This window comes from Aethalodelphis obliquidens, unplaced genomic scaffold (genome assembly GCF_003676395.1).
Source record: "Aethalodelphis obliquidens isolate GAN/ISIS:26980383/991018 unplaced genomic scaffold, ASM367639v1 scaffold14, whole genome shotgun sequence".
NCBI classification, from domain to species: domain Eukaryota; kingdom Metazoa; phylum Chordata; class Mammalia; order Artiodactyla; family Delphinidae; genus Aethalodelphis; species Aethalodelphis obliquidens.
The window spans coordinates 33,811,756-33,838,277 of record NW_020837958.1 but is presented as its reverse complement, the minus strand read 5'-3'; the positions used below and the strand labels follow the sequence as shown (position 1 = coordinate 33,838,277).

The following is a 26,522-nucleotide window of genomic DNA, read 5'->3' as shown; positions in this document are numbered from 1 at the left end:
CCAGTCTAAGGTCCCATGTGACCAGAGAGTCTGTTTCCCCCAGTCTGTATTGGCCACTGGCCACCTTGTCTGAGGACAAGGATTGACTCTAAGAGGCCATGCCCAGGGCCACCACGTCCAAGATGACTGGAACCACCTTTGTGTCCTGCAAAGCTCAGCTCAAACTCACCATCTCCCTCACAGCACTAACCAGCCCTGGGTCGTGACGCGGCCACGCAGAGGCACCGTGCCAAGTGAGCTGGAGGCAGAGTCAGGCCTCCCCATTTGTCAGTTTCCCCTCCTTCCTCTGGCATCTGCCACACACATATTTCTACCCAGCCTCGGCCTTTCTTGTTTTCGACTCTGCAGAGGATCAGGATGGATTTGATGGTAACTTCTCTTGCATTCCGTCAGTACCCACACTCCTCCGCTTAGGGCTTCCCACAGTGGCCAAGTCAGAGAGATGAATCCAGCCCATCGTGCCACTATTCAAAGCTGGCCTAAGACAAATGTTCTCACTGCAAGGGAAGTATTTTAATCTCACAACCCCAACCATGATCATCTGGGAGTGCCACAAATCAGCTGCCTGATTCCACCACCGAAAAATGCAATAACATGGAGTGATAAGCCAATCATGTACCCTGTGGTCTGAGCATATGTATGTAGAAGCCCAACAGGAATCTTCAAGAGCACCTTGGTCTTGACCAGGGAAGGGAGAGAATGAGGAGTGTCTCGGTAAACTCTGAAATGACATCTTAAATAACAAATCGGATGCAGCCCAAGAGAGGCGAATGGAAAGGTATTAGAAATCAGATCAGCAATTCTGTTAGCAATTTGAATTTCTGAGCTGAGGGCTTGGACTTGGGGTTTGGAGGCTTAGGTTTCCAATTTTGACTTCTAAAGTCCACCCAACAAAGTAAGAGGAAGAACAGTGTTTTCCAAAGTGTGAACAGGAATGACAGGTTAAACAAACAGAAATGTGTTTTATTACTGAAGGAAGTACTTCTCAGAGCCTTGACTAGGCTGATGATGAATGTAAATCTCTAACAGGGGATCTGGTATGCAGACTTCTCCCAGATGAATTGAACATTTGGAGAGGGATGACTTGTGGGACTGGTGTCCCACACACCAGGAAGCATCAAGCCGAGGAACCCAGGAACACACAAAAGCAGGACTGTCGGCCCTTCAGAGGAAACCAGCAGCCAGATTCATTTGTTCACTAAAAGCAAAGGTACATAAGCAGAATCTAAGATGAACTATAGTTATACAGAAAGTCAAGTACAACTGCCCCCGTCAGAGTGGACACACATAGCAGCGGCACCTAGGTACAAAGGGCTGAGTGCACAGAAGCACCAGGGCAGGGACTAAAGAGAAAAATGTGGAGACCTACAAATAATGAGCCTTAAAGTTCCTGTGAATCCCTGAGTCAGGGCAATCGTGATTATATAAGACAGAGGCTCCCAGATGTCCCTTAGTGCCAGAAACTTCTGCTAAGAACATGCCAGAACAGAACCAAGAAACAGGCATGTGCTTCTCCCAAACCAGCCTTCCTTCGCCTTCTTGCGGACTCCCAACATGACTATGTGCCAGACACTGTGCACAGTTACAGCCATTCTTTCACTACATCTTCCTAAGAGGTGTGTGTTATTAGTAATTAGGTATTAGGTAATCCTAAGAGGTGTGTGGTATTAGTTATCCTTGTCTCACAGCTGAGGCTCAGGAAGGTCCAGTTACTAGTCTAAGGGTACACAGCAAAGAATAAAAGCCAGGAGCTCATTATAAGTCTGTTGAACGAATGAACAAATATGGAGAAAGGATCTTTGCAAGCATTTTTCCACATCACTTTAAAGGGTTGGTTTAGAATATAGCAATAGATTTTGATGACCTACTGACCTCACCTGATTACTGGAAAGTTATCCTCTACTTTGAAAATGGCAGTCCCCTCCCCTTGTGATGCACCCATCACCAAGGAGCCTGGGATCATCCCACCCACCAGCAACACTCCAGAGGGCATCATACTGCAGACTGGGTCCAATTACAGAGAGATTCAGTGCTTGCCTGATTCAGAGGAGCCCAACCTGCAGCAGCTCCTGGTTTAGCCACAAGCCCAAACTAACCCAGAAGTAGATTGCTATCCACTTCGATGTATGGCCTGCCAGGAAAATAGAACAAGAGATGGGCCTTATGCAGGAAGAGATTTCCTCGTCATCAATTACGCTTTTCTAAAAAACAGGCAGCTCACTATCTCTTGGTGGGTTCTGATAGACACTGCAGAGGAGCAGATGGAGGGTTATTACAAGAGGTGGGAGGAAGGAAAGACTGCACCAGGAGGGAAGGACAGACCCTACAGAATAGCCTGGGGGAGACGCTGAGTTTCCTCATGCAGATGGCACGCTCTTCTGACTTTTTCTACCGCTCTGCCTCTGCTGTTCCCACTGCAGTGGTCTACACCCTCACCATTGCTGGCCTGGCTCTCTGCAGTGCCTCTGAGCTGGTCTAACCACTTCGACACCTGGCCCCAGCCCCCTGCAATCCAGCAGCAGCCGCAGCCAGAGCAAACTTTTAAAAAGGTAAATCAGATCACATCACTCTCACTTAAAACTCAACAACAGCTTCCCTTCTCACTTCGTATAATATCCAAAGTCTTCACCCTGGTCTACAGGGGCCTCATCGCTTCTGCTCATCCCACCCTTCCTCTCACTCTCCATGCTCCAGCCACACTGGCCTTCCTCCTTCCAGGCTCATTTGACCTCAGGACCTTTGCACTGGCTGTGACTCCAGGCCAAACCCTTCTTATCATTCAAGTCTCAGCTCACTTGTTGCCTGTCACAGAGGGGCCTTCCCCAATCCCCAGTATCAGCACCCTCACCACTCCCTCTCCAGGCACTCCATCACAACTTGGTGTTTTGTTTTCTTTATAGAACTTATCATTACTTAAAATTATCTGGTTTCTCACTGATGTTCTGCCTTCTCTCCCCCAACATATACACACACTAGAATAAAGCTCCGTGAGTTCAGCTCCTCGCCTGCGTCCACCCACACTTCCAGCGCCTGAAACGATGTTCAACACAAGTAGCTGATTAATAAATGTTTGCTGGATGAAAGAATACCCCAAAGGGTTCTAGCCTGAATGTAATGAAATAATGGTAGATTCAGAGTTCGGCAGAGGGCTGGGCACATCATATGTACCCAAAACACAGTATCCAAGTAACAACTCCTTATCTGACATGATCAGAACCAAATCAGTTAATCAAAAGAGTTGGATCACTAAAATTATGCATATATGTTATACAAACCTGAAACACTATTTCAACTTGAAACATTTCTTGATAACCGTTTTGATGTAGAGCAAAGGCTACTACTTGAGCTGGGTCTCCAGGTTGGAGTTCTATACCTAACTTTTTCCTCTTTTAATAACTCATACCCTTTAGATATCATCTGTGATTTCCAGATTTGGCTTTAAAATGGAGAAAGAACTTAAATTCACATATGAGGGGCTCCCCTGGTGGCGCAGTGGTTGAGAGTCCGCCTGCCAATGCAGGGGGCACGGGTTCGAGCCCTGGTCTGGGAAGATCCCACATGCCGCGGAGTGGCTGGGCCCATGAGCCACAGCTACTGAGCCTGCGCGTCTGGAGCCTGTGCTCCGCAGCAAGAGAGGCTGCGGCAGTGAGACGCCCGCGTACCGTGATGAAGAGTGGCCCCCGCTTGCCACAAGTAGAGAAAGCCCGTGCACAGAAACGAAGACCCAACACAGCCAAAAATAAATTAATTAATTTAAAAAAAATTCACATATGAAACAATCTGAGTGCAACATTCTTCTAGGATTATGTACGATTTCTTCTAATTTTGCCAGTGGCTCTGCTCACAACTAATCTGACAGCCTTCATTGCTAGCGATTGATTTTTAGCAAGTTGTTCAATGCACACCACTTGGTTTTCCTAAAAAACGACGTCTCTTTTCACTCGTATTTCACTGGGTCACTTAATATTTAATTAAATTATGTTGCTACAATGAGTTCGAGCAACATAAGAAGGACCGGGCATGAATACAACTCTCTAAGCCTTGGTGAGCATGTACCCCGATGGTGGGGGCAGAGGCCCATAGGGATCCCAGGGGTCGCCTGTGAGCTGTGAGTACCCAGCAGGCCGTCGCTCTCAGTCAACAGGTTCTACAGAAGGAAGAGAATGGAAAACATGCATGAATTCATGAGCTGGTCAAGTAGAGATGGGTTAAGAGAGATTCTGTTGTAGTAGCAGCACTTATTATTAGCAGTAATTGTACTTACAGTCAAAGAAGATTAACTGGAAATTTGCCAAAATGTTTTCTCTGGTAGATGGTTAATATTCCTCTTACCAATTTCCCTTATCTTTCAAATTTTTGACACGGCATAAATAATACTTCACAAAAACAGAGAGTAAATTGCGCTCTTGGCTGACTCAGGCACTCCCGCTCTACGCCAGCAATTTTCACGTGACCCCTTTTGTCCTCATGGTCACTCTGCCGGGCAGGTGATGCCCAGCTTTAGGACCGTATGATTGTGTTCACTTATGAGGCCCCAAATCCAGGCCCAGGTCTCTGTCCCAAGACCACATTCCCTCCCCTGGCCCATAAAGCCCCCAAACGCAGTCAGAGCTTCTCCATGAGCTGCCAGGGCGTCAAGTCCACAGCTATCGGCTTGAACACATCCTCACTTAGGCCACTGTCGCGCCCTGTGCTTTGCAAGTTAATTAGAAATAAAGCCTTTCCTCATCAGTTCTGGCCTCCCCCACGGCCCTCTCCCCCGTGGCTGTAGCCTGTCCCCTACCTCCTCACTGTGGGCTCGAGATCCTCACCCTGGGACAGATGCAGCCCCATCGCATGTCCCTTCCAAGGCTGTGTCCGGATCACTCTATCTCGCCTCCCTTCTAGAGGCTCCTTTCCTGGACTGTGGACTCCTTGTTCTGCCGTCTGCTGCCTGCCTTCCATCTGCCCCACCTTAGCCCACCTGGGTTTCTGCACCATTCCAGCCTTGACCTCCAGGAGCTCAGGTTTTGCCCTCCAAGAAGTACAATCCACTCCTTGGCCTATCCTCTGTTCACCCGTGCTCTGCATGGTTCCCACAAGCATGCCTTATGTCTTGGTGACCCAAGTTCTGCTCTGACCCAGAGCCCCGACTGTGACCCCCAGAAAGACCCAGATCTCTGCTGTCCCGATTTAGTACTGACACAGCTCACGCCATTGTTGGGGTCGAGGGTTCACAGGGAGTGGATAATGTGTATGGTAAGACTCTTCTCCGATAGGTACTAGGGAATCCAGCTTCAGCCAGGGGCAGCCCTCCCAGTGATGGCAGTGGTTAGCTCCCAACAGCCCCAAACCCAGAGGATTCAATCGCGCCAATTATCAAAGAGATTAAGACTCAGACCTAGAGAGACAGAGACAGAAAAAAGATCAAAAGAAAGGGAGCAAAAGCCAGAAGAAAGGCCAAGCATTATTGAAACTTGGCATCTTTACCACATTTGTTCTCATCTCATTCTCTTCTACAGAAAGGCTTCATTGGAAACCACAAATAGGATCTCAAAGCAAATTATAAGGAAATGGCAGGTCTACAGGAAGAAAAGTCGCAGTGCAGGATTCTAGAGACGTGGAAATCTGGACAGATGGCATTCACGACAAAGAACTGGCAAGAGGCTGGCCCCTCAGGAGTCCCTGACACTGGTGTACAGACATGGGTTTCAAATCCCAGCATCATCATTCCCCACTCATGTGGCTTTAGACATGTGTCTTAACTTCTCTAAGCTTTCATTTCATCCCGTGTAAAACACAGACAGTAACACCTGCCTCACGACGGTGGAGGCTTCAATGAGTTAGTACAGGCCCAGTACCTAGACCAGTGGCAATGGCTGGAGACATTTTTGGTTTTCACACATGGCAGGGGGGCGGAGAGGGGCACACGCCTGGCATCAGTGGGTAGGAGCCAGAAGCCAGGGATGCTAGTTAACACTGGTAATCATCCCACAGTGAACAGCACAGCTCCCACGACACAGAACAATCCAGTCCAAAGTGTCAATAGTGCCAAAGTTGAGAAGCTTTTCAAAACCCAGCACACAGCAGAGGTCAGCAATTATTAGTTCTCAACCCCATCCTTGAGCCATACCACACCACCCATCTCTTTCTGGACAGTGCATTTCATCAGGTAAGGACCAGAGACCTCCTTTTCTTATATTTTCCCTGCAAATGGAGAAAGTAGAGTGCCAAGCACATCATCTGGCTTCCCCTATATCTGATAGTTCCTCTCCTCTCTGCTCTTTCCACAGAGCTGTGCCTACCTGGCAACCAGGCAGGGATGCACAAGACAGATTTGCTAGCTGACTGGCACAGAGGCCTCTGTGCAACACTGCCCTCAGCCTGCAGACTGGACAGAAAAGCAGCTTGAAGGAGGCTGAGCTCACAGAGGAAGGCTGAGCCTACGTGCCATCTTTGAGAAGGACTCCTCTCCCATATCCACTCTCAGAGACCAAAAAAGTGACCATCTGACTTTTCCCAGACTTGACAACAATCCTGTATTCAGAAGGTAAAAGTCAGAATTCACCCCTTCACTCAATTATTCAACAAACATTGGTCTCGTACCCTGGTATGCACTGCACTGATGGTCTATGTTAGAAAAAAATTCAGCATTATTTTTAGAAAAAAATTCAGTGTTATTATTTTTCCAGCTCTGTAACTGTTTAACCAAGGTATCGATAGGAATGAATAAATAATAGAGGGAAGGAGATGTTTAAATCTCATAGAGCTTTGGGTCTGACCAGCCTCATTTTTAAATGGTGAAAATACCCACTTGATAAAGTGGTAAAAACTAATATTATTCTATTACTCTCTCTTGGTTCACTGAGTTTCTGAGGCACAGTCATTCTTTTAAATGTAACTCTTTTATGAAAAAACTATTCTAAGACACAGTCTGCCTGTGTTACATAATAACGTATCTTCCACAGAGATGGCTCAAAGTGAAGCCACTTATTCCTCATTCCTAAATTCAATAAGTCCTGTTTTTATGTTGCCTGAGTGTGTGAAAGAACACAGGGGGAAGAGCCTTGAGAACCAGAAGGCCTGGTACAAATGTTGGCCCCTATGATCAATGTTAGCCATCATAATTTCCAGATTCCTAGGAGATGGGACAAGTGAGGTCTTGCTTTTCTGGATCCTTGACTCCAAGTTGCTAAGACGCCTAACCTTTTTTTTCCACTTACTGACTCTCCAGTCTGGGAAGCACAGAAGCAAATGAAGCCTAGGAAGGCCTTTGGTCTCTCTCCCAAGATCCTGCTCCCATGCCCATGGCCGTGCTCCTCCCATACGCTATAGATTCTTGTCAGATCCTCTGTAGGAGCCTCAAACCAGGAGGCTCTCAGCTGGAAGAAGCCAAGAAGAACCCTGCGTGCTGCCAAATGCCCATCTGGCCCAAAGCAGGAAGTCTGCAAGAACACACCCACAGTTCTGAGTGTAGAGCCTGTCTGAGCATAAAGTGCCCTCCCCTGAGCTCAGCTCAGCACTTCATAAAGCCAGGCTCAGACTGCATAAATAAGATGTCTCTCTAAGGTGAGGTGAGGCTTGCAGGATTTATGTGCTCTGAGGCCCCTTGCAAACAAGCTTAAGCCAACAGGACCTGAGTCTCCTGCCTTCTGTGAACTGCCTGACTTGGCTCCAAAGGCTAGGGTGAAAGGTGTCTGCCTGAGGTTTCCCCCTGCCATCCCACTGGACGGGCAGGCAGGCAGGAACATGCACGGCCTCTGAGAGGTCTCGGTCCCTGCGCCCTTCTGGGGAAGGACAGCTCAGGAGCAGAGACAAGAGGCCTCTGACATGCTCTGCTGGCTTCTGGGTAAAGGAAACAGGTAGAGAGAGCCAGGAAGGGAAAGAGGAAGGAGAGTCATTTACAGAAATGGCCTGAGCAGAGAAACCAAATGTGGACTGCTGTCGGCAGCATGAATGGCCCGCTGCATAAATCGCCCACTGTGGTTCTGTTTATGTGTCTGTTTTTCAGGTTAATCATTTGTTGGTTTGATGGAGGCCTCCTCTTCTGATCGCTTCTGTTAGCACGTGAACACGATGCTTGGTACGAAATGCAAACCTCCTCATTTGGCAGACGCCGAGTTTGCTAAACTACCCTTCCAGCTGCAGATAAGTTGTGACGTTTGTAATAAGTTGCCAGTCATGAGGGGCGCAGCGTATCCTCAGAGAAATTCGCGGCTGAATTTCTCACCAGCTTCAGTTCTTAACTCTCTCCGAAAGAGAAAGGAAGTATTCTTTCTAGCCCAAGGAGGAAAACATTTGAGACGGAAGCCTAGTTGCTAACCCTTGGGGCTTTGGTCTAATCCATGAGCCCTCACTAGCCCAGACTCGTCCTCACTGAAATGTCTGCAATACACAGGCCAGGCAAGCACCTTATGGGAGTAGAGGGCTGACCCCACACAACGAAAGTCTTACCTCGGCTTTCGCAATCGTCACCTCTAAGGACATAGCAGATTCTAGCACTGTGGAGGGACCAGACACGGAAGGTGTTGGAGGTAATATGCTGTAGGAGGAAGAGCGAGGCTTTGGGGTAAGAGAAGCCTCATTCTGAATGCCAGCTTTTTCCCACTTATGAGCTGAGCGGCCTTGGATAAATCAGTTCACCTCTCTGAGTCTCAGTTTCTTTCAGGTTAAGTGGAGATACTAGGAAGCCTAGGAAGGACATGCGTGAAGGACCCGTGACACACTGTAGTTTCCTGATAAATAACAGCTATTCTTATCATCATTACTGAAGTGAATCCAATCGGGTGCCCACCTCCGTCCGCTGCGATTTCTGGTCAAACCTCTACTTGAAGACTTGCAGTGATGCTACTGCCTGCGGGCATCATCTATCCCATCATTTCACAAAGACGTGATGTTGGCCTGCTCAGACCAGGCAGGCCCTGTGCTGGGCACCTTGGGTTCAACAACCAATAAAATTAAGCTCCTGGCCCCCTCCCAACCCAAAGCTGAGATCATCTGTGGGTGATTTTCACTGTTAGAAAGGATTCTCTAATTTTGGGGGGGGTGTTTTTTTTTATTGATGTACTATTGATTTACAAGATCGTGTTAGTTTTAGGTGCACAGCAAAATGATTCAGGATTCCCTAATTTTGAGTCGAAACTATTACAATGCAACAGTATTCCCTGTTGGTGAGGAGGATTATGAGGAAACTTCACTACCTTCTATGATGGTTCCAGCTTTATTTCCAGGCACTGTCTTTTTTCTTCTTTTTTGTTGATGCGTAATGTACATACAGAAAAGTGCATCTAACACGAGAGTACAGTCTGGTGAACTTTCACAAGCTGAGCGCCTCCATACAACCACCACTCAGGGCAGGACCACCAGCAGCCCCCCAGACACCCCATGAAACCACAATGCTGAATTCTAGTCGTACACATTCACTTTGCCTGTTTTATTATTTCGACATTGTCTTTAAAAAAGGTATTTGTACTGGGTTTTTGTCTTTCCTGGACTATTTTCACCTAGGTTAGGCATATGAAGACAAATGAAAAGGCTTCCTCTTACACCATGAAGTTCCACCTTTACAGTTTTCCTTTCGGATGAGCCCCTGAGGGCTGGGGCGTGTGCGCCTGTCCTTAATAGGTGCTCAGTAAGTTGAGTAAACGAATGATAACATCAGATCACTCAACAGTCAACACACCTGAGCAAAAGGAGGGTCATGGACAACAGGTGCAGGGCAGGGAGTATGGTGATGGGGTCTTAAAAGGAACTGTAGAGCAGAGGTCTCTTTTCTGCTCAGGTGGACTGGATAGCCCTGGGCCCAATCCTGATTCACTAATGTTCTGTTGAGTACCAGGCATTTTTTTGTGCTGCCTTTAAACATATTCACATTTCCTTATTTATTAAAAAAAAAATGACCACAAACGAATCAGGTCATCAAACATTTAATGAACGCCTAAACTATGCTAGGTAAGAGGGACAATTGACTGAGTACCAATTACGTACTAGGCATTCTGCTTACCTCTGATGACTCAGAGATGAAGCAGGCACCCCTGCTGCCCATAAGTAGCATCCCGGCTAAAGGAAGATAAAGACGTGTAAACAAACAACTGCAATATTCAGTGTAGTAAGTGGCATGATCCTTATATGCATCGAGTGTCACGGCACATAGAAAAAGGAGCAAAGTTTACGGGAAATGTTACATTGAAAAGACGCCATGGGGATTCATTTTGTTATAAAGCAGAAACTAACACACCATTGTAAAGCAATTATACCCCAATAAAGATGTTAAAAAAAAAAAAAGAAAAGAAAAGACGCCATTTGAAGAGGATTTGAAGAATGAGTGGCGTTCACTAGATCAAGACAGGGAAAGGACACTACTGGCTAAGCAAACAGGAGTAACAGGAGCGTAACAGTAGGGCTATGTGGTAGTAAGCGCCCCTATGGGCACACTGGTTGTTTATAGCCTGTGAATGCTGGGGTTAGTGGCTGGTTGTGAGATATCATGAGTATCAACGCTAAGTACAAATAGGAAGGCGAGAAAGGACAGGCCATGATGAGGGAATGGTGGCGAGTTAGTAGCTCCCTGAACATCTAACCTCTGCTATGGATGGCATGGAGGTGTGACGCATGCCAACACTGACCACTCCTAAGCCCACATCGGACATTAGTAATCAGTAACAGCACTCCTACTTGATTCACCCAGAAACAAACTCATAATCCTGTTCCACGAAGAGCCCTAGGCAACACTACAAATAATAGGAGTTGGCATCATCCTGGGTTGCACAGTATGGCTTCCATTGCCTCAGCGCCTCCTCCCTCATAAATGCCATAGAGTCTGGCTTCAGTCCCTGACATTCCACTGAAACCGTTCTATCAAAAATTTCCATTAACTTCCTTCTCACCAAATTCAGAAGTCCTTCCTCTGACTTTGTACCATGCTCGCTCCCTACTGGAAACCCTTGCTTTCCTCCTCTATGAGTCCAGTGTACTGCTCTCTCTCTCCTTCATCCAATGTCTTCAGATTCTCTCTACACTTCCTTCCCACGGTTTCAGATCTGGCCTTTCTCCACGGTAAGCACCCTAGTCCAGGCCTTACTGATGGAACCTCAGAGTCGGAGGAGTTGGCCATCCATCCTCACACACCCTGAAAGGGAGTCACCCTCCCACTACAGCTTTACAGCTTCCTTATCAGTGCAGGTTGGCAGTGTTTAAAGCCTGGCTCATCTTTAGGGGACAAAACTATGGATTACTGAGGCCTCCTCCAACCACCCTGCAGCAACTTGTAATGCCCATAACCATCTGGCTGATTTCGTCCTTGGGAGCCTCTGTGATGAAAGACCCAGCTGAGCGAGAGGGTAGAAGCTACCAGCTGAAATAAAGTTTAGGGCTTATCTACGAGTTTCAAATGATCTATGCCCCCAAAGCTCCAGCACACAGCACTTCTAGCAAGCGAATATAAAAAATGTACAAGCAACACACACACACACACACACACACACACACACACACACACACACACACACACACACACACGTACCATAAAATCTCACATGGATTTGCTACAGACTCCTGAATCTAAACCATTCATCCATTTTGCAAAAGAAAAGCCACCACAAAATATCTAATATGGGTTCAATACACATGTGGGTTTTTTCCTGCACTGGGATGATTTCAGATCCAGAATGGTCAGGCATAATGTCTAAATCCTGTCCAGATGACTATTTCCCCAAATAGCTACCAGGAGACCCTGGAAAAGCAGTGATGATTATCAGCCAACCATTGATTCAGGCGTCGGGAGCAGGAGATGATTCCAGAGTGCTCACGTTGAAGGGGACTCCTGTCCCAGCCTCAGGCCTCCTAGAGAAGGGCTGACGATGCATCAGCTGGCACTATTGATTCGTGGTTTTTTTCTGGTAGAAAGTGGGGCATTTGTCTTAGATGAATTGAAAATGAGCTAGGGGAAAAACTGTGTTGTTAGAAAAGTGAAGGCATGTGAAGAAATTCTCAAGACCGTGCTGCTTCCAGATACCAAGTGGACAAAACTTCTAGTCAATGGGCAAGAAAATGCTCAGAAGACCCGTGGCTGGCCAGGCTGGTACGCTGGCAGATACGCCCTGGTGTCCTTGGAGACTTGTAGGTACAGAAAAGCACGGAGAACTGGTCACATAAAATGGGTTGCTGCTCCTCTCTCAGGCAGTCAGCCAATCCCACGCTCCTTCCTAGACCACACTTTTGCTCCTGTATCTTCCACACTAGGTGCCCCAGACAAGGAAAAGTACAGGGCAAAACCCTCCGGGGGATGCTTCCCATGGAAGGAGCATCTCTCTGTGAGAGAGCCTCTCCCTAGCAGAGGCTGTTTCCCACACACCGGGAACCTGAAAACATAAACAAACAGAGGCAAAAGTGACCTGTGACTCAGGGCTGGCTGTCTTGGCTTTGTTAGTCATGACCATCATAGGGGCATTAGGGTCTGACAGATAATGAGTAGATGAATGAATTTTCCCATTATTGAGAATTTCCACTTTTTTTAAGTCGCATACTCATTCAAAACAAAAGAAGAAATTATTGAAATAAACATTTATTAAAGACTTACTTTATGTCAGGAACATTCAAGTTTCACAAAAACCCATGAAAGACACATTTCCCCCATCTTATAAATGAGAAAGCTTAGTCTCAGAGTAAATCCCTGAACTGAGTCTGTCTCCCAACCATCAGCCCCAATGCACTTTCCTTTTTGTGTTTTCTCCTCTTTCTTTTCCTCTTCTTCTTCCTCCTCCTTCTCTTCCTCTGCTTCAACTTCTTTCTCCCCACCCCTACTTTTTAGTGTCTTATATTGATACAAGCTTTATATGCACAGAGATTAAAGGATCAACTACTTCTACAAACCTTATAAAAAGGGTCCTGTTCCACCTCCACCCCTGGCTCCCAACATTTCCCACTCTCCCAAAGCAACTGCTTTTAATTCTTCTGGCTTTTTCTCTTAGTGTATACTCCCTATCTTTATGTAACATGCTTATGTTATTTCTAATTTTTTATCAGGTTTAAGCATTATCTATTGACTTTCCCTAGTAGAAGATAAAGGTTTAACTCTCACAGACATACTCTGCCTCCCTTCCCCACCCATCTCCAGCTGTGCACGTCTGAAAATGACTTTATCCCATACCCACACTTAATAGTTCATGCGGGTATAGAATTCCAAGTTGAAAAGCATTCCCCCTCAGAATGTTAAAGGCATTGTTCTATTTTCTTTTAGTTTCCAACATTGTTTTTGAGTAATCTGATGCCATTATGATTCTTATTCCTTTGTCTTCTCTGTACAGGAGTTCACAAGAGCTTTACCTTGTCCACAGTGTTCTGAAAATTCACCTTTATGTGCCTTGATATGAGTCTATTTTCTTTCATTCATTATGAGAAGCAGTCAGTGGGCCCTTTCAATCCTGACATGTGCCTCAGTTATGAAAAATTTTCTTGAGTAATTTCTTTGATGCTTTCTCCTTTCTTGTTCATCTTTTCTACCTGGAACACCTATTTTTTGGCCCTTGGACCTCCAGGACTGATGTCCTACCTGACTTTTCTCCCCGCTTTTCATCTCTTTGCCTTTTATCTTATTTCCATGTTCTGAAAGTAACTCCAATTTTAGCTTCCAACATATCTACTGTTTCATTTTTGTTAGCATGTTGGTAATTCCCAAGAGCTCTGGTTGTGATCTTACTTTTGGAAAAGCATCTTCTTCCTGAACACAATTTCTACTCATCTCTCTGAAGATACTTATCAAGTTTTAAAACTTCATTTCCCTGGATTGTCTGTTTCCTTTAGGTTGCTTTTTCTCATTTGTTTGTTTCATGTCTCTTGCATATTGTTTCTTGCCATTCTTTTCTGGTGTCTGGTGGTCCTCAACCATCTCCTCTTATTTAATGGAAAAGATTAATTGGAAACTCTGGTGAGGGGAAACTTTGTGACTATGAGCCTTACAGTGGAGTAATCTGGGTGGGCCATGTTTAGGGGAAACACACATAGTTAATATCTTAGTGCTCTTTTTGAAAGGCTGATCAGGTTTCCTAGAGAAAACTCTTCTTATCACATGATTAGAGTGTAAAAATCTGGCTGTCCCTGTTCTAGGAACAAGTGGAAGATGATGGCTGGGGAGGTCCCCATATCCAGCGTTATACAGGCTTTCACTTAATCTTGCTGTTTTCAGTGTAGCACTCCACTCCGTGCTGGATGTCCCTCAGCCCCAAACCCTGTTTTCCTCTCCTGAAAGTAAACCTTCAGTCTTCTGTTAAAGTTGGTGCTGGGGGGGAGCATTTATTTACCTGACTCCATGGAGTAAAAGAGGAGACTGGAGGGTCTAACTACTTCTCAAATGGACTTTCAACCAATCCTCCTGCTTTCAGTCCTGATCATATCCACACTTTCAGCAGTAGCTGCTAGTAATGCAGGTGTGGAGGAAGTGGAGATTATAAGGATACTTCTGGAGTATCACCTGTTGGGAAGGGGGTAGGAGTGAGATCATGATGGGACTGATGGATGAAAGAATAACAAAGGTGTGTTTGAGGGACCTCAGGTTCAAAGGGGGCGTTCAGTGTTTGTAGCCTAGTGAGAACTTTGGAGGGCAAGCATATTTGTGAACCAAGAGAACAGATTTGGAGCTTGAGATATTAAACATGAATCAGAACCAAATGATGAGGAAGTTCCAGTGAGAGGAACCAAAGAAGAACTTCTCCAGGTACTACCACCCCCTGATCCCCAGGAGACTCATCTCCTTTCGTTAGGTCTCAGGTCACATATGGACAGGATCCCCTGAGGATGGTTAAGAATGACTAGAGCCTTTTTTTTTTTTTTAAATAAATTTATTTACTTATGGCTGCATTTGGGTCTTCGTTGCTGAGCGTGGGCTTTTCTCTACTTGTGGCGAGCAGGGGCTACTCTTTGTTGTGGTGCGTGGGCTTCTCACTGCGGTGGCTTCTCTTGTTGCGGAGCACGGGCTCTAGGTCCGCGGGCTTCGGTAGTTGTGGCACGCGGGCTCAGTAGTTGTGGCTCGCAGGCTCTAGAGTGCAGGCTCGAACCCGTGCCCCCCTGCATTGGCAGGTGGATTCTCAACCACTGTGCCACCTGGGAAGCCTGGCCAGAGCTTTCAAAAAGGGAAAGCAGCACTGAATACACAAAGCACAAATGCAACTGGTGCTCAGGGCACAGAGTTCTGATCTTCCCTCAAGCAAGTTCCGAGCCTCCAGGCTCCCTTTCCTAAGTGCTTTCACGCCCTGACCCTCATCCCCATTTATTACCTGCATAATCAAGGAGATAACCACTTCAAGGGCTTTTTTTTAAAATTATATATCATGCTTTTATTTATTTATTTGTTTGTTTGTTTGTTTGTTTGCGGTACGCGGGCCTCTCACTGTTTTGGCCTCTCCCGTTGCAGAGCATAGGCTCCGGACGCGCAGGCTCAGCAGCCATGGCTCACGGGCCCAGCCGCTACGCGGCATGTGGGATCTTCCCGGACCGGGGCACGACCCTGTGTCCCCTGCATCGGCAGGCGGACTCTCAGCCACTGCGCCACCAGGGAAGCCCTATATATCATGCTTTTAATAGAAACTTAAAAAAATCTGGAACAATATAAACTGTACAGATCTGATCAATACAGTCGGGTTTTAAATCTTGGTTCTACATTTGCCTCGGACTGTGTGACAGTGGCAAGTTAACTTAGCCTCTCTTAGCCTCAGTTTCTACACTTTTACTGTAAAGAATCATATTCATCTCACAGGATTTTTCTGAGGGTTACACATATAGTTGTAAAGTACCTCATACCGTTATCTGGCATGCAGGGCACAGTCCACAGCAGCAACAGTAGCAGTAACTCGGAGGAGTAGTAATAGTAAGTAATGATGCTGCTGTTGCTGACACACAAAAGAACCAAAAACATCAAAAGCACCTTCCTGAGTCTACTAGCTTCTCTGTGTGGGACTTCACCTCTGTCTGTAGGTAAGACACTGTGGGTAAGAGAAATGCATGTCCTACACAGCAGCCATTCTCATCCCCCGGTGTTACCTATGGGTGCAATGTAAACGAACTGCAGTTTCTCTAAAAGGATTCTTTGATTTAAATAAGCATCTTAATTGAATTTTAATTCACAGAATTGATAAGGTAATTTACGGATACATTTTCTAGATTCTGATGCCGCAGACAGAAAATTTTAAAGTTGTGGCTCAGTAACAACAACTGGCAAAGTGTAGCATGGCAACCGAGCTCCATTAGACACTGTGAGAGGGGGCAACTGCAAGAAATGATCTCCCAAAGGGTGTAAGTAAATGGGGGGTGGTAGATGAGAGACCCCAAGCATGGCAGAACACATTATCTTAGCAAGAGTAAAGTGAAGAAAACACTAAGGGGAGCAAAGCATGTAATCAAGAAAATTACTACAGAGCCTTGAAACACTCACACAAACACTCTGGGTTGCCATAGAATAGCACTTCATGCAAACTTTTCTCTTAGCAAACACTTTCACCTCAATTATTCTCCATTTTTGCAATGGAGATCAATAAAAAACAGCACATATATGTATAACTGAATCACTTAGCTGTATACTTGAAACTAATGCAACACTGTAAATTTACTACACTTCAACTAAAAAAAATAGGATCAACCACAAAAATTCACTTTGCAGTCAGCTTATAGCACACATCTCTTATTAAGCAAGGGACAATATGTACATTTGGTCTGGAGTAGCTTTACAACATGTAAAATTAACTACATGCCAGTTTGAGATCACAGCTCTAAGAACATATGTTGTCCTACATTGCTACACAAGGAGTTGCTGTTGCTTTAAGATTTTCATTCGAAAAATTTCATAGCTATAGAAAAGTTGAAGGAGTAGCACAATGAGTATCAGTATAGCCATCACCTAGATTTATCAGTTGTTAACATCTTACCACATTATTCATGCTCTCTCTCTCTCTCTGTTACTCCACCTCTATATACAGCATCAATTATCCTAAGTACCAGGCATTCTTGAACATTAATATAATACCACTGTCATACATTCCATACTAACACTGATGGAATAAACTATTATCTAATATACACTCTGTATTCAAATTTTCCCTATTATCCCAATAATGTCCTTTATAGCTCTTGTTCGTTTTCCCAGGTCATGATCCAATCAGAGATCAAGCATTACATTTGGTTGTCATATCTCTTTGGTCTCCTTTTAGTCTAATACAGACCCTCTGAACACACACACACATCCTTTTCTTTTTTTTCTTTCAAAACATTTATAGTTTTAGAGTCTATGCTACTTGATTTGGAGGCTATATCTTACAATGTGAATGTGTCTGATTAATTTCTCTTTATTACATTCAGGTCAATCTTTGGCAAGAATACTAGGTAACTGATGTTCTGTCCTTCCCATTGCACTGCATCAAAAGCCACATTTGTCCCATTATTGGTAATGCTAAGTGTGATCACTTGATGGAGGTGGTGTCTGCCACATCACTCTGTAAAATTACTTTGTCCCTTTGTAATTAATAAGTAATGTGTGGGGTGTTACTCTGAGGCCATGCAGATATCTGCTTCCCCAAATTGTTGTTGTTTTTTAATCACTGCAGTCATTGTGATCTCTCCCTAACAGATTTGAGCAGTAATGGGAGAACAAAGGCATGGTCTTCACTCACTCACTCTCTCTGTAAATCCCATTTGGCACTGGTTAATGATAATGAAGACTTTGGTACTTTTTTCCTATAGATGCACTTACAGGATAAAACTCCATTTTAAAAATGCATTACACCAAAGCACAGTGAAAGCAATTACCAATACTCAATTACTCTGGCATCACTTCATCACTGTAGATACTCTTAAATGCAATGCAAGGGTGGTTCTGAACATCCTGAAGGTGAAAATTGGTCTATAACCGCAGAGGCTCAGAAACCTTCAGTGGCTCCCACGAACTACCCAGTACAACCCAAACTCCTTTATCCTGGCATTCAAGACGCTACAGGATCTGGTCACACCATTCATCCTCTCTCCCATGACTCCCTTTCACATTCCCATCAAATTGAACTTTCCTCTTCTTCTTATATACCCTCTCATGCTTCTCCTTTGCTCATTTGGATTCCTTTGTCTTGAATGTTCTGATCTCCATCGGAGAATTTACAAACCTTACTTAGTTTTGAAGGCCAAGGTCAAATTTTTGTTCTTCCACAAGCATTTGTTACGAAAGTAACCTCCTCCTTATCTGAGTTCTCTCAGTCTGAGAAATGAGGGCCCTTGGTACATGCTATTGTTCTCTGTGTGTCTTATCTCCCTGAGGCTGAGATCAGGGCTGTGGTTTCTGAACGTTACCCTGAGAATGTGTTCAGAACATCAGTGATGTTCGAGTACCAAAGTAGTTTTGAGAAAATTTGATATCTAAAAAAAAAATTAAGCATTTAAGTAGTTATCATGAGAAAAATTAGAACTGGCTGGTATTCCTCATAAATATTTATAATTTAATATATTTTTATTTTGAATTACATACGGGAGAGAAGGGAAGGGAGCAGTATCATTCTTAGGACCCCACATATCTTAATCTAGCCCTGACTGAAAACTCCAAGAACAGAATTCATGTTATTTCTGCCCGAACCCCAAGCCCAGCACAAGGTGCTATGCATGGTAACTGCTCAATAAGTACCTACTGAATGACTGACAGAAAACTGGGAGTCACAATTGTTTTGCTCCTTTGAAGATGGGATGACTTTCCCTTGTTCTACTAGGCCCCTCGTCCTAGGCACAGCTCACCCAAAGAGGCCCTCTGTGGCTAACCACGTCAGAGCAAAGAACGGCCATGGCCCTTCAGCCCCAGGCTTGCATATGTGAATTCAGGACCTTCATTGGCCTGTGGTCAGCACAAGGGCAGCTCCATCCTCTGTGAAACATGGAAAGTCCTGTTCATGATGACAACGGGAGGGCGAGCTCACTTCTCTGGCTATGCTTGGGCCACCCTCACACCACTCAGAAGGTATATTCATATAAGACACAGCCCAGGTGGTCATGTCCTCTGGGAAGCTTCCTGGAGGCAGGGCCTATTAGCACATCCCTCGGTTCTTTATTATAGCATCTGAACCCTCCACACCCCTTGCTGTGGCCTGTAAGTACCAATAAAGTGCCTACTCTCTGCCAGCCATGGCACTGGAAATTCAACATGAGGGCAGACCCAACTCCTGCCCCAAAGGAGTGTTACCACCATGTCACAGAGAAAACACTGAAGTACCTGGAGCACGCAAGAATAAACAAGGCCATGTGGAATGAGGAACTTTGGAAATTCCCACACTGGAAAAATTACTTTTAAGGGAAGCCAGCGTTTTGCCCAGCACCAAAGTGCACAAAGCACTTTAACATCTCTTGTCTCAGTATGCTCTCCCAGAAGCCTTCTGGGCTGGGCTGGTAAGGAGCATTAAATACGAAACAGGGTAATAATGAAAGCTCCCTGCTCTGTGTCTCCTCTTCAGCGAAGTCTCTCCAGGTTCCTACCTCTATTTGGGTTGCTCTGTGGGTATATCTAATCATCAGGCCTTACACCAGGCCCTCAGGACACACAAGGACCCTTTGAGCACTAACTATATGCAAGGAATCTGTCCATTTAGTGACACATTTTCTGAGTCTGACTCTGGGCTCAGTGTAAGAAACACAGAGATGAAAGTGCCTGCTCGTGGGGACTTCTCCAGCTATTGTCCACTTTTCACACCATCTAGTAGCACCTGCTGGCCCATCTGTCTCTTCTTCCAGGCTGTGATCTTGTCCAGAAAAGAGGCGTCTCTGTGGCCCCATGGCAAATCTCAGGGTTAAGCATACTGCAACATCATTTCAAAGACAGGCTTCTGTGATGGTGGATGGTCCTGGGGCCCCAACCTGCTCATGTGTCCACGGAGCTTCACCCTTAGGGGAAGAGTACCCGTCAGGTTGCAGGTGACTGCCCCCGGTGACCGTCTGCAGCCTCTACACAACCCTCCATCGCTCCATCGGTGTGGACAGTGCCCGGGCAGCCTAGGGCAGTGCCTGCAGACACAGCCAGCACCCTTTCCTCTCGGGAGGGTGTGCAGCTGGCGTCAACTTCCACACGACCCCTGCCAAAGACATGGGGTCTGCCAGGTGTTGCAGAGGAAGGACAGGCTGCATCTTCTCTCCTGGGGATTCTGTAAACAGGCTGCCCTTACCTTGGACTGAATGAGGTTTCCCGCGGGCAGTGCGGTGCTAAAGTGTCCAAGGACCACATTCAGGGACCAAATCCCGATATCCCAGCCAAGGGATCGGCTGAAGATGGAGGGACCAGCTGTCCAGCTTCACACAGGAGGGCTCCTCAAAGCTCCTTACTACCCCTGCAACCAGGCCCTGGTCTCAGACCTTACAAACTGGTCTGCACAAACTCCATCCTGAGGTTGCTCTATCCACCACAGCTACTAATGAAATAGCTGAGCCAGTCCCCTGTGGCAGACAGAGAAGAGCCCCACACATGTGATCCCCAGAGCAGCCTCACCCCATCCTAAGCAGACCCTGCTGGGCCTCCAGTTATGCTGATGCAATGGTTCTTCTGTTCTTCTGGGTCACATACCCCTTGGAAAATCTGAGAGAAGAGTTGGATGATCTCCCCGCAAAATGCATACACACACACACACCCCTCTACATATATATACACACATATATACATATATGTATGCATATATATACATATACATACCTACCCAGAACTATTTCTATAATTTTTGCATGTTTACATATTCTCTAAAGCCCATTCATGAAGTCCCGGTTAAGAATTCTTGTTTTTAAATCTTCCCAGTAACCTAGCAACCCCGGGTTCTTAGCAAGCTTCCTCCTTAAAGTCACCAAAGTAGAAGCCAGTTTTTCCATCTGAAACTTCCTGTCCCTGTGGGGTCAGGGCTGAGCTCCGTCTCCTGGGCAGGAGTAAAGAGTTAATACAACCCTAGGGCCAAGTGGCACGTGACCTCACACACAGCGTGGAGGACAGCCGGCCTCGTGGCCAGGCACGCTTGACCCCTGTCACAGCGATCAGCCTCCGCCTGACCCAGATCTGCCAGCAGGACAGACTGCCATCTTTGTGGGAGTAGCTCAGGGAGCTTCGTCACTCGCATTCTCTCTGGTTTGCACTTAGAGATGGAGGGAAGCATCCGAGTGCCATGGAAATCCCCCATTCCGACTGGGACCAGGAATTTGAGATGAGAGGTGTGGAGCGGTGAGTCTCTGCCAGGGGACATGTGTGGAAACACACACAGACACACGCGGGTTCTTTCTGAGCCCAGAGCCCTGACAGCAAATTAGCCATTTCCTCAGGATGGCTCGGCCCAGCTCAGACCTTATGCAACATAATTTAAGTGACAGTCTTCATCCCAGTTGGCAGTGGTGCAGGGACTGTGTGTCTAGAAGGTGCTGTGGAAAGTCTGGCAGCCCCTGAGGTCTGGGCTCATTATGTGCCTTAACCCAGTGGTATTATCCACGCCTGGCTACTCGCTTAGCCTATCTATCTAAGCAACCAGGGCTTCCCTGGTGGCGCAGTGGTTGAGAGTCCGCCTGCCGATGCAGGGCACACGGGTTCGTGCCCCGGTCCGGGAAGATCCCACATGCCGCGGAGTGGCTGGGCCCGTGAGCCATGGCCACCGAGCCTGCGCGTCCGGAGCCTGTGCTCCGCAACGGGAGAGGCCACAACAGTGAGAGGCCCACGTACCGCAAAAAAAAAAAAAAAAAAAAAAAGCAACCAGGACACAGGTGCACTGGCTAGAAAAAGGACGCCTCTCGACAAAGTCCCAGAATGAAGGTAACTCCTCTCATCGATCAGATGGCCCCTGTGTGTGATGGGGGTGGAGCCCTGTGCAGTGTGTGTATGTGTGTGCATGTGTGTTTACACATCCCAGGAAAGGCAATGGATATTCACGTACATCTCCCAGAACGATAGGCAGCCCTCCCCTCTGGACTATCGAAATACACTGGAGAAGAAAAGGGCTGCTTGATGGGAGAGAAGAGCACGTACTTTAGAACCACAGACACTTGGACCGGGTTCAGGTCCAGACTCCCTTGCTTACTCCCTGTGTGACCTTAGGGAAGGCATTTCATGTCTCTAAGCCTCAGTTTTCTCTGCTGTAAGAGGAATCAGAACCTCCTTCTGAGGTTTGGGAGCAATAAATGTGAGGACGGAAGGCAAGGAGGCAGCACCGTGCCTGGCCCATCGCAGAATGTCGATACCCATCTGTTGCTTTTCTGTCCCTTGCTCTAGTCTATGCAACTCCTGATGGAATCATCTGAGTAAAAAGTCAGACTCTAGCTTTTTAAACTCTCCATTGGCCACAGAGTCTACCTCTTTTGTGCTCCCACATCCTACGACAGGCCGGTGGCTGGCGCCTCTCAGAGAGGACCTGGATGATCAAACTGATGACACTGAGTTTCCCCAAATGTAAAGCCACCTCCCCTTCTGCGTTACCAGCATGCTTCGTCTTCTCTGCCAGGCCTCAAGCGCCTGCTTCTTAAACAATCTAATCCATTTTGTTCAAGACAAGAGACGAGAGGGCTCTAAGGAATGGGAGGTTACTCTTCCTGGGACATTCACGCAGGTCACAGTAAAACAGTTTACGTCTCCAATGGCCTTTCTTCTGGGACTGCTCATAGGGAACATCATTTATTTTTTGTAGAGCTTCAAAGGTTGTTGTTCTTTTGTTGTAAATGGGACTGAAAATGTGTTTCTAGGTAGTTACAGGATCCCGTTTGACGGATTCTGGTGGGACTTCTAGAAAGAAAGCATCAAGCTTAAATGGGTCCCCAATGGAAAATGGGGCAAACAGCAAGTAGGAAGCTCAGACCCTGAGCGCTGGACCCGCCGTGGGCTAAGGGGGGACCACTGAGAGTGAAAGGGATCCTCTCCCTGTGAGAGACCCCTTGTGATCACAGGGGACGGGGTCAGAACAGGAAGGGAACTTTCCTAGAACGCCCTCACTAAAAGAGAATCCTGGACTCAAACCCACCCGGTGATTCCCACATTATGGACGGGAAAACTGAGTCTCAGAGATGTGAAGTCACTTGTCCAAGGTTATGCAGGAAGTAAATGTTGGAGCCTGGGTTCCAGTGCTCACACCTGCGGTTGCTTGCGCCCCGCTGACGTGTCAGGGAAATCACCTCTGACTTGTAGGCCCAGGCCCCTCTCATGGAATGACCAAGACTCAGTCCTTTCCTCAGCAACATCCTGAAACCGTGCCAGGAAGGAGCTTCCCTGGACACTGCTTTTGCAGTGACGGTGGATGGCGGGCCTCCCTAGCGGCCCAAGAGTCACCAATCCTGGCACTTCTGAGTGTGGATAAGGAGAAGGGCAATCACACAGAGAATCTATTTTCTAAGTGTGAAATTTCCCATTTCCCGTTGCTTGTCACTGATCTGACTGGCCACGAGTCACTTCTCCAGTGTCTAGGGAGGACGGGATATACCTGAGGTCACACACCTATAAGTGGCAGAGGCAAGTGTGGAACCTCCGTCTCTGACCCCAAGACTCCTGCTCTTTCCATAGGTGACCTACCTCTCAGACGCAGTGAATAAACCTACACAGCCCTGCCGTCACACAGCTGATATTCTAGAGGGCAGAGAGACACCAAACACATAAACAGAAGACGCCTCAAATGCTACTGAGAACAATGAAGCAGAGCAAGGGAGACGAGGTGACAGACCAGCGGCTATTTGATGAAGGTGATCAGGGAGGGCCTCTTCAACAAGGCACAGCCTGAGCAAAGACCTGAGGGAAGTGAGGGAGGAGTGGGGGAGCCACCTGGCTATGGGGCAGAAAGGGCATTCCAGCCAGAGGAGCAGCAGGTGCAGAGACCCCAGGGGAGCGGGGGAGAGGGCTTGGTGTGGTGCAGGAACAGTGAAAGGCCCAGTGGCTGCAGCTCAGGAGAGCGGGGGCAGAGCTGGATCCCGAAGGTGGGAGAGGAGACAGTCCGCAAGGTGCCCTGACAGAGTGGAGGGCCAGAGCTCCTCTCCAAGCCCAGGGCTCTGACCAGGTGTATTGGTGCGGGGACAGAGACACAGAGGGGCTGTGGTCTCTGGGAGGAACGGCGACAGTGGGCAGGTGCTTCAGAACTCAGGAGCTGGGGCCACAGTCGCCAGGAGGATGAGGATAGGGTGAGGCCCCTAAGATCTGGGCAGACCAGGGAAGGAATCCAGGTAGAAGGACTGGGACCTGGGTCCGAGCAGGGATGGCGATAAGATGGACCGTCACCACAGCCTCCTTCTAGCCTCCACTCTGCTCCCGGGTGGCCACAGAGCTGCTACATGGACCCAGCTGCAAGGAAAGAAAGTGTAGGGACGGGGAGCCAGGCCATCCTGTACAAAATAAGACACCGAAAAGCAAAAGTCTTGCAGCCTGAAAAGTCAAGTGGAATTTCCTCCAAGTAGCCCCATCCTTGTACTGTTAAAGCAAAGGAGGCCGGGACTTAAATTCTCAGCTCTGCATAAGTGGCCTCAGAAAAGTCCCCTGACCCCTCCGAGTCTCCATTTCCTAGCGGTAATAAGCCCCCCGCTGCCTCTGTGGGGGGAGTCATGGGGGCTACATGTAACTGAGTGCCCAGCACACACCGGCACACAGTAGGCCCTCAGTAAACAGTGGCTGTCCCTGCTACCACTGCAGCATGTGGATGGGCTAAAGCTAAGAGAGACACTAAGGCTTTGACTGATGTTAGCTGACCCAGCTGCAACGTGTCCGGACAAGGTCAGCTCTGTGAAACAGACTGTGTGGTGATCACTATGGCTTAGGGACAGCCCAAGAGAGAGCAGAGATGAGGCTCCACCCACCCAAACCTTTTGGGATTCTCAGTCCTGTTCAGCACTACCATCATTTCATTGCTGTGCTGAGAATGCTCTTTCCCACTCTGGAAGAAATAAAGAGGGGAAAGAGAAGGTCTACACAAATATATACACCCAATATGTGCACACATATGGATTTATTGTAAGCAATTAAAGTAAATATTTGTGGTGTTTTAGTTATCCTCAGATAACTAAAGGCCAAGGGGACCCTCACATACAGCCCTGGCATCCCTGGTCTGGCCACTCCTAAACAACATTTACAAACAAGCAATCACTCCCTTCTCTACCCCCTTGAGAGACACTAGCTACCTGGATGAGGTTGGCAGCAACAGAGCTCCTGCCACAATCCTCAGTCCCAGTGGCCTGCCCCACTGAGCCACCCAGGGTCCCCTCCTCTCGTCCCCTGTGATTCCTGCTCCCAGCTTCAAAGCCTGCTCAGAAGAAGGCTTGACAAACTATACTAACCAAGGTGAGAACACTGATAACCTTGCAAAATGAGCCTCCTAGGAAAAGGATCTGCACTTTCTCAATCTTACCAGCTTCAGGTAAACGGGTGACACAGTAATGGGGGGACATTAGGCATCCTGGGAGAAGCAGGCTTCCCCATGGCCAGTGTCTACTCTGGCCTGGTTTAACAGCTCTGCTCTGTGCTCCAGCAATCCCCAAGGGACAGAGACCTGAAGATGCCAGTAGCAGGATGCCATCCTCAGATACAATGCCGGGCTCCAGAGAACTTCTCAGGAGCCATGGGATGCCAAGTTCTTTGAGCTTGGTTGCCCAAGACCCTGCCTCTCCCCAAGCTGGGACCCTTCGCACCAACCAGCCAAAAGCCCTTTCTGTGCCATTAGCCCAAACACGGACGCCAACTGCATTTCACGGCTGAAAAAGCCAGTGATGGGACAAGTAGTGTTTGTTATCTAACTAAATCGTAGAGGAAATGATGTGTGAATGAGAAAATTCTAACACAACCGTGGATCACTTCTGACAGCTTCGATTATGGCTTTGTTTAGTTAAGCACTTGTGCATTCTAACGAACTGTCTTATGGAATTATTAACTGGATCTGGGATTTCCAGGGCTTTTCCACTGCTCTAACTCCCAGTGGAGATGACATGTCTTTGGGTATCTTGATTACAAAGGTTGGTTTTCCACCTAAAAATCCTGAGGCTAAAGGCCAGAATACACCAGATTCAGACATCTAAGCCGAAGCAGGCAGAGGAGCTTCTGGTCTTTCCACGAAGTTGAGGACACGGAGAACAACTTCTTGAAATTGCAGGGATACAGAGTAAGACCGATTCAGGGGCACTGTGATCTGTGGCTTTTCGTTAGTAAAGGAGTCCAGTTGAGAAATGAGTCAGAACCAGTAGATCAATTGTCCAGGAGCTGAGAGCTAGTCATCTAGGATAGAGAGGGAGCCCTGGACCCGCCAGCTCCTCTAAACACAGACCAGGAAGAACTGGTGGAAGCCCCAGCTCATTTCCCTCAGAACATCCCGGTGCCTGCTCTCCCAGCTTTGGCTACACCAGCACTGCAAGGCCACTTCTGTCCCATGCCCTCCCCAAGGACACTGCTGTGACCGCCGAAAGATCCTACCAGCTTCCTTGATGAAACCAAATCCAGATCTTCTACTATCGGCGATGGAGGGGATGCACCACACGGGGAATAAAGACGTTCCCTGGAGCCCACAGGGCCCTGCCATATGCAGTTGGACAGACACTGTCCAACTGCACGTGGGCCC

At 47.2% G+C, this 26,522-nt stretch overlaps 1 protein-coding gene across 4 annotated transcripts in view; it reads right to left on the bottom strand.

The window, feature by feature from the left end:
* The window catches only part of GALNT18 (polypeptide N-acetylgalactosaminyltransferase 18), a 350,064-nt gene that overhangs the window by 227,893 nt on the left and 95,649 nt on the right, over positions 1-26,522 (bottom strand). Inside the window, exon 1 of one of the 4 annotated variants that reach the window (XM_027115381.1) lies at positions 4,057-4,163. The exons of the other annotated variants lie outside the window; for them this stretch is intronic. Coding sequence (XP_026971182.1) covers positions 4,057-4,081 — 25 coding nt within the window. The 5' untranslated portion in view covers positions 4,082-4,163. Of the gene's footprint in view, positions 1-4,056; positions 4,164-26,522 lie in introns of those variants that run through there. 4 annotated transcript variants of the gene reach the window in all.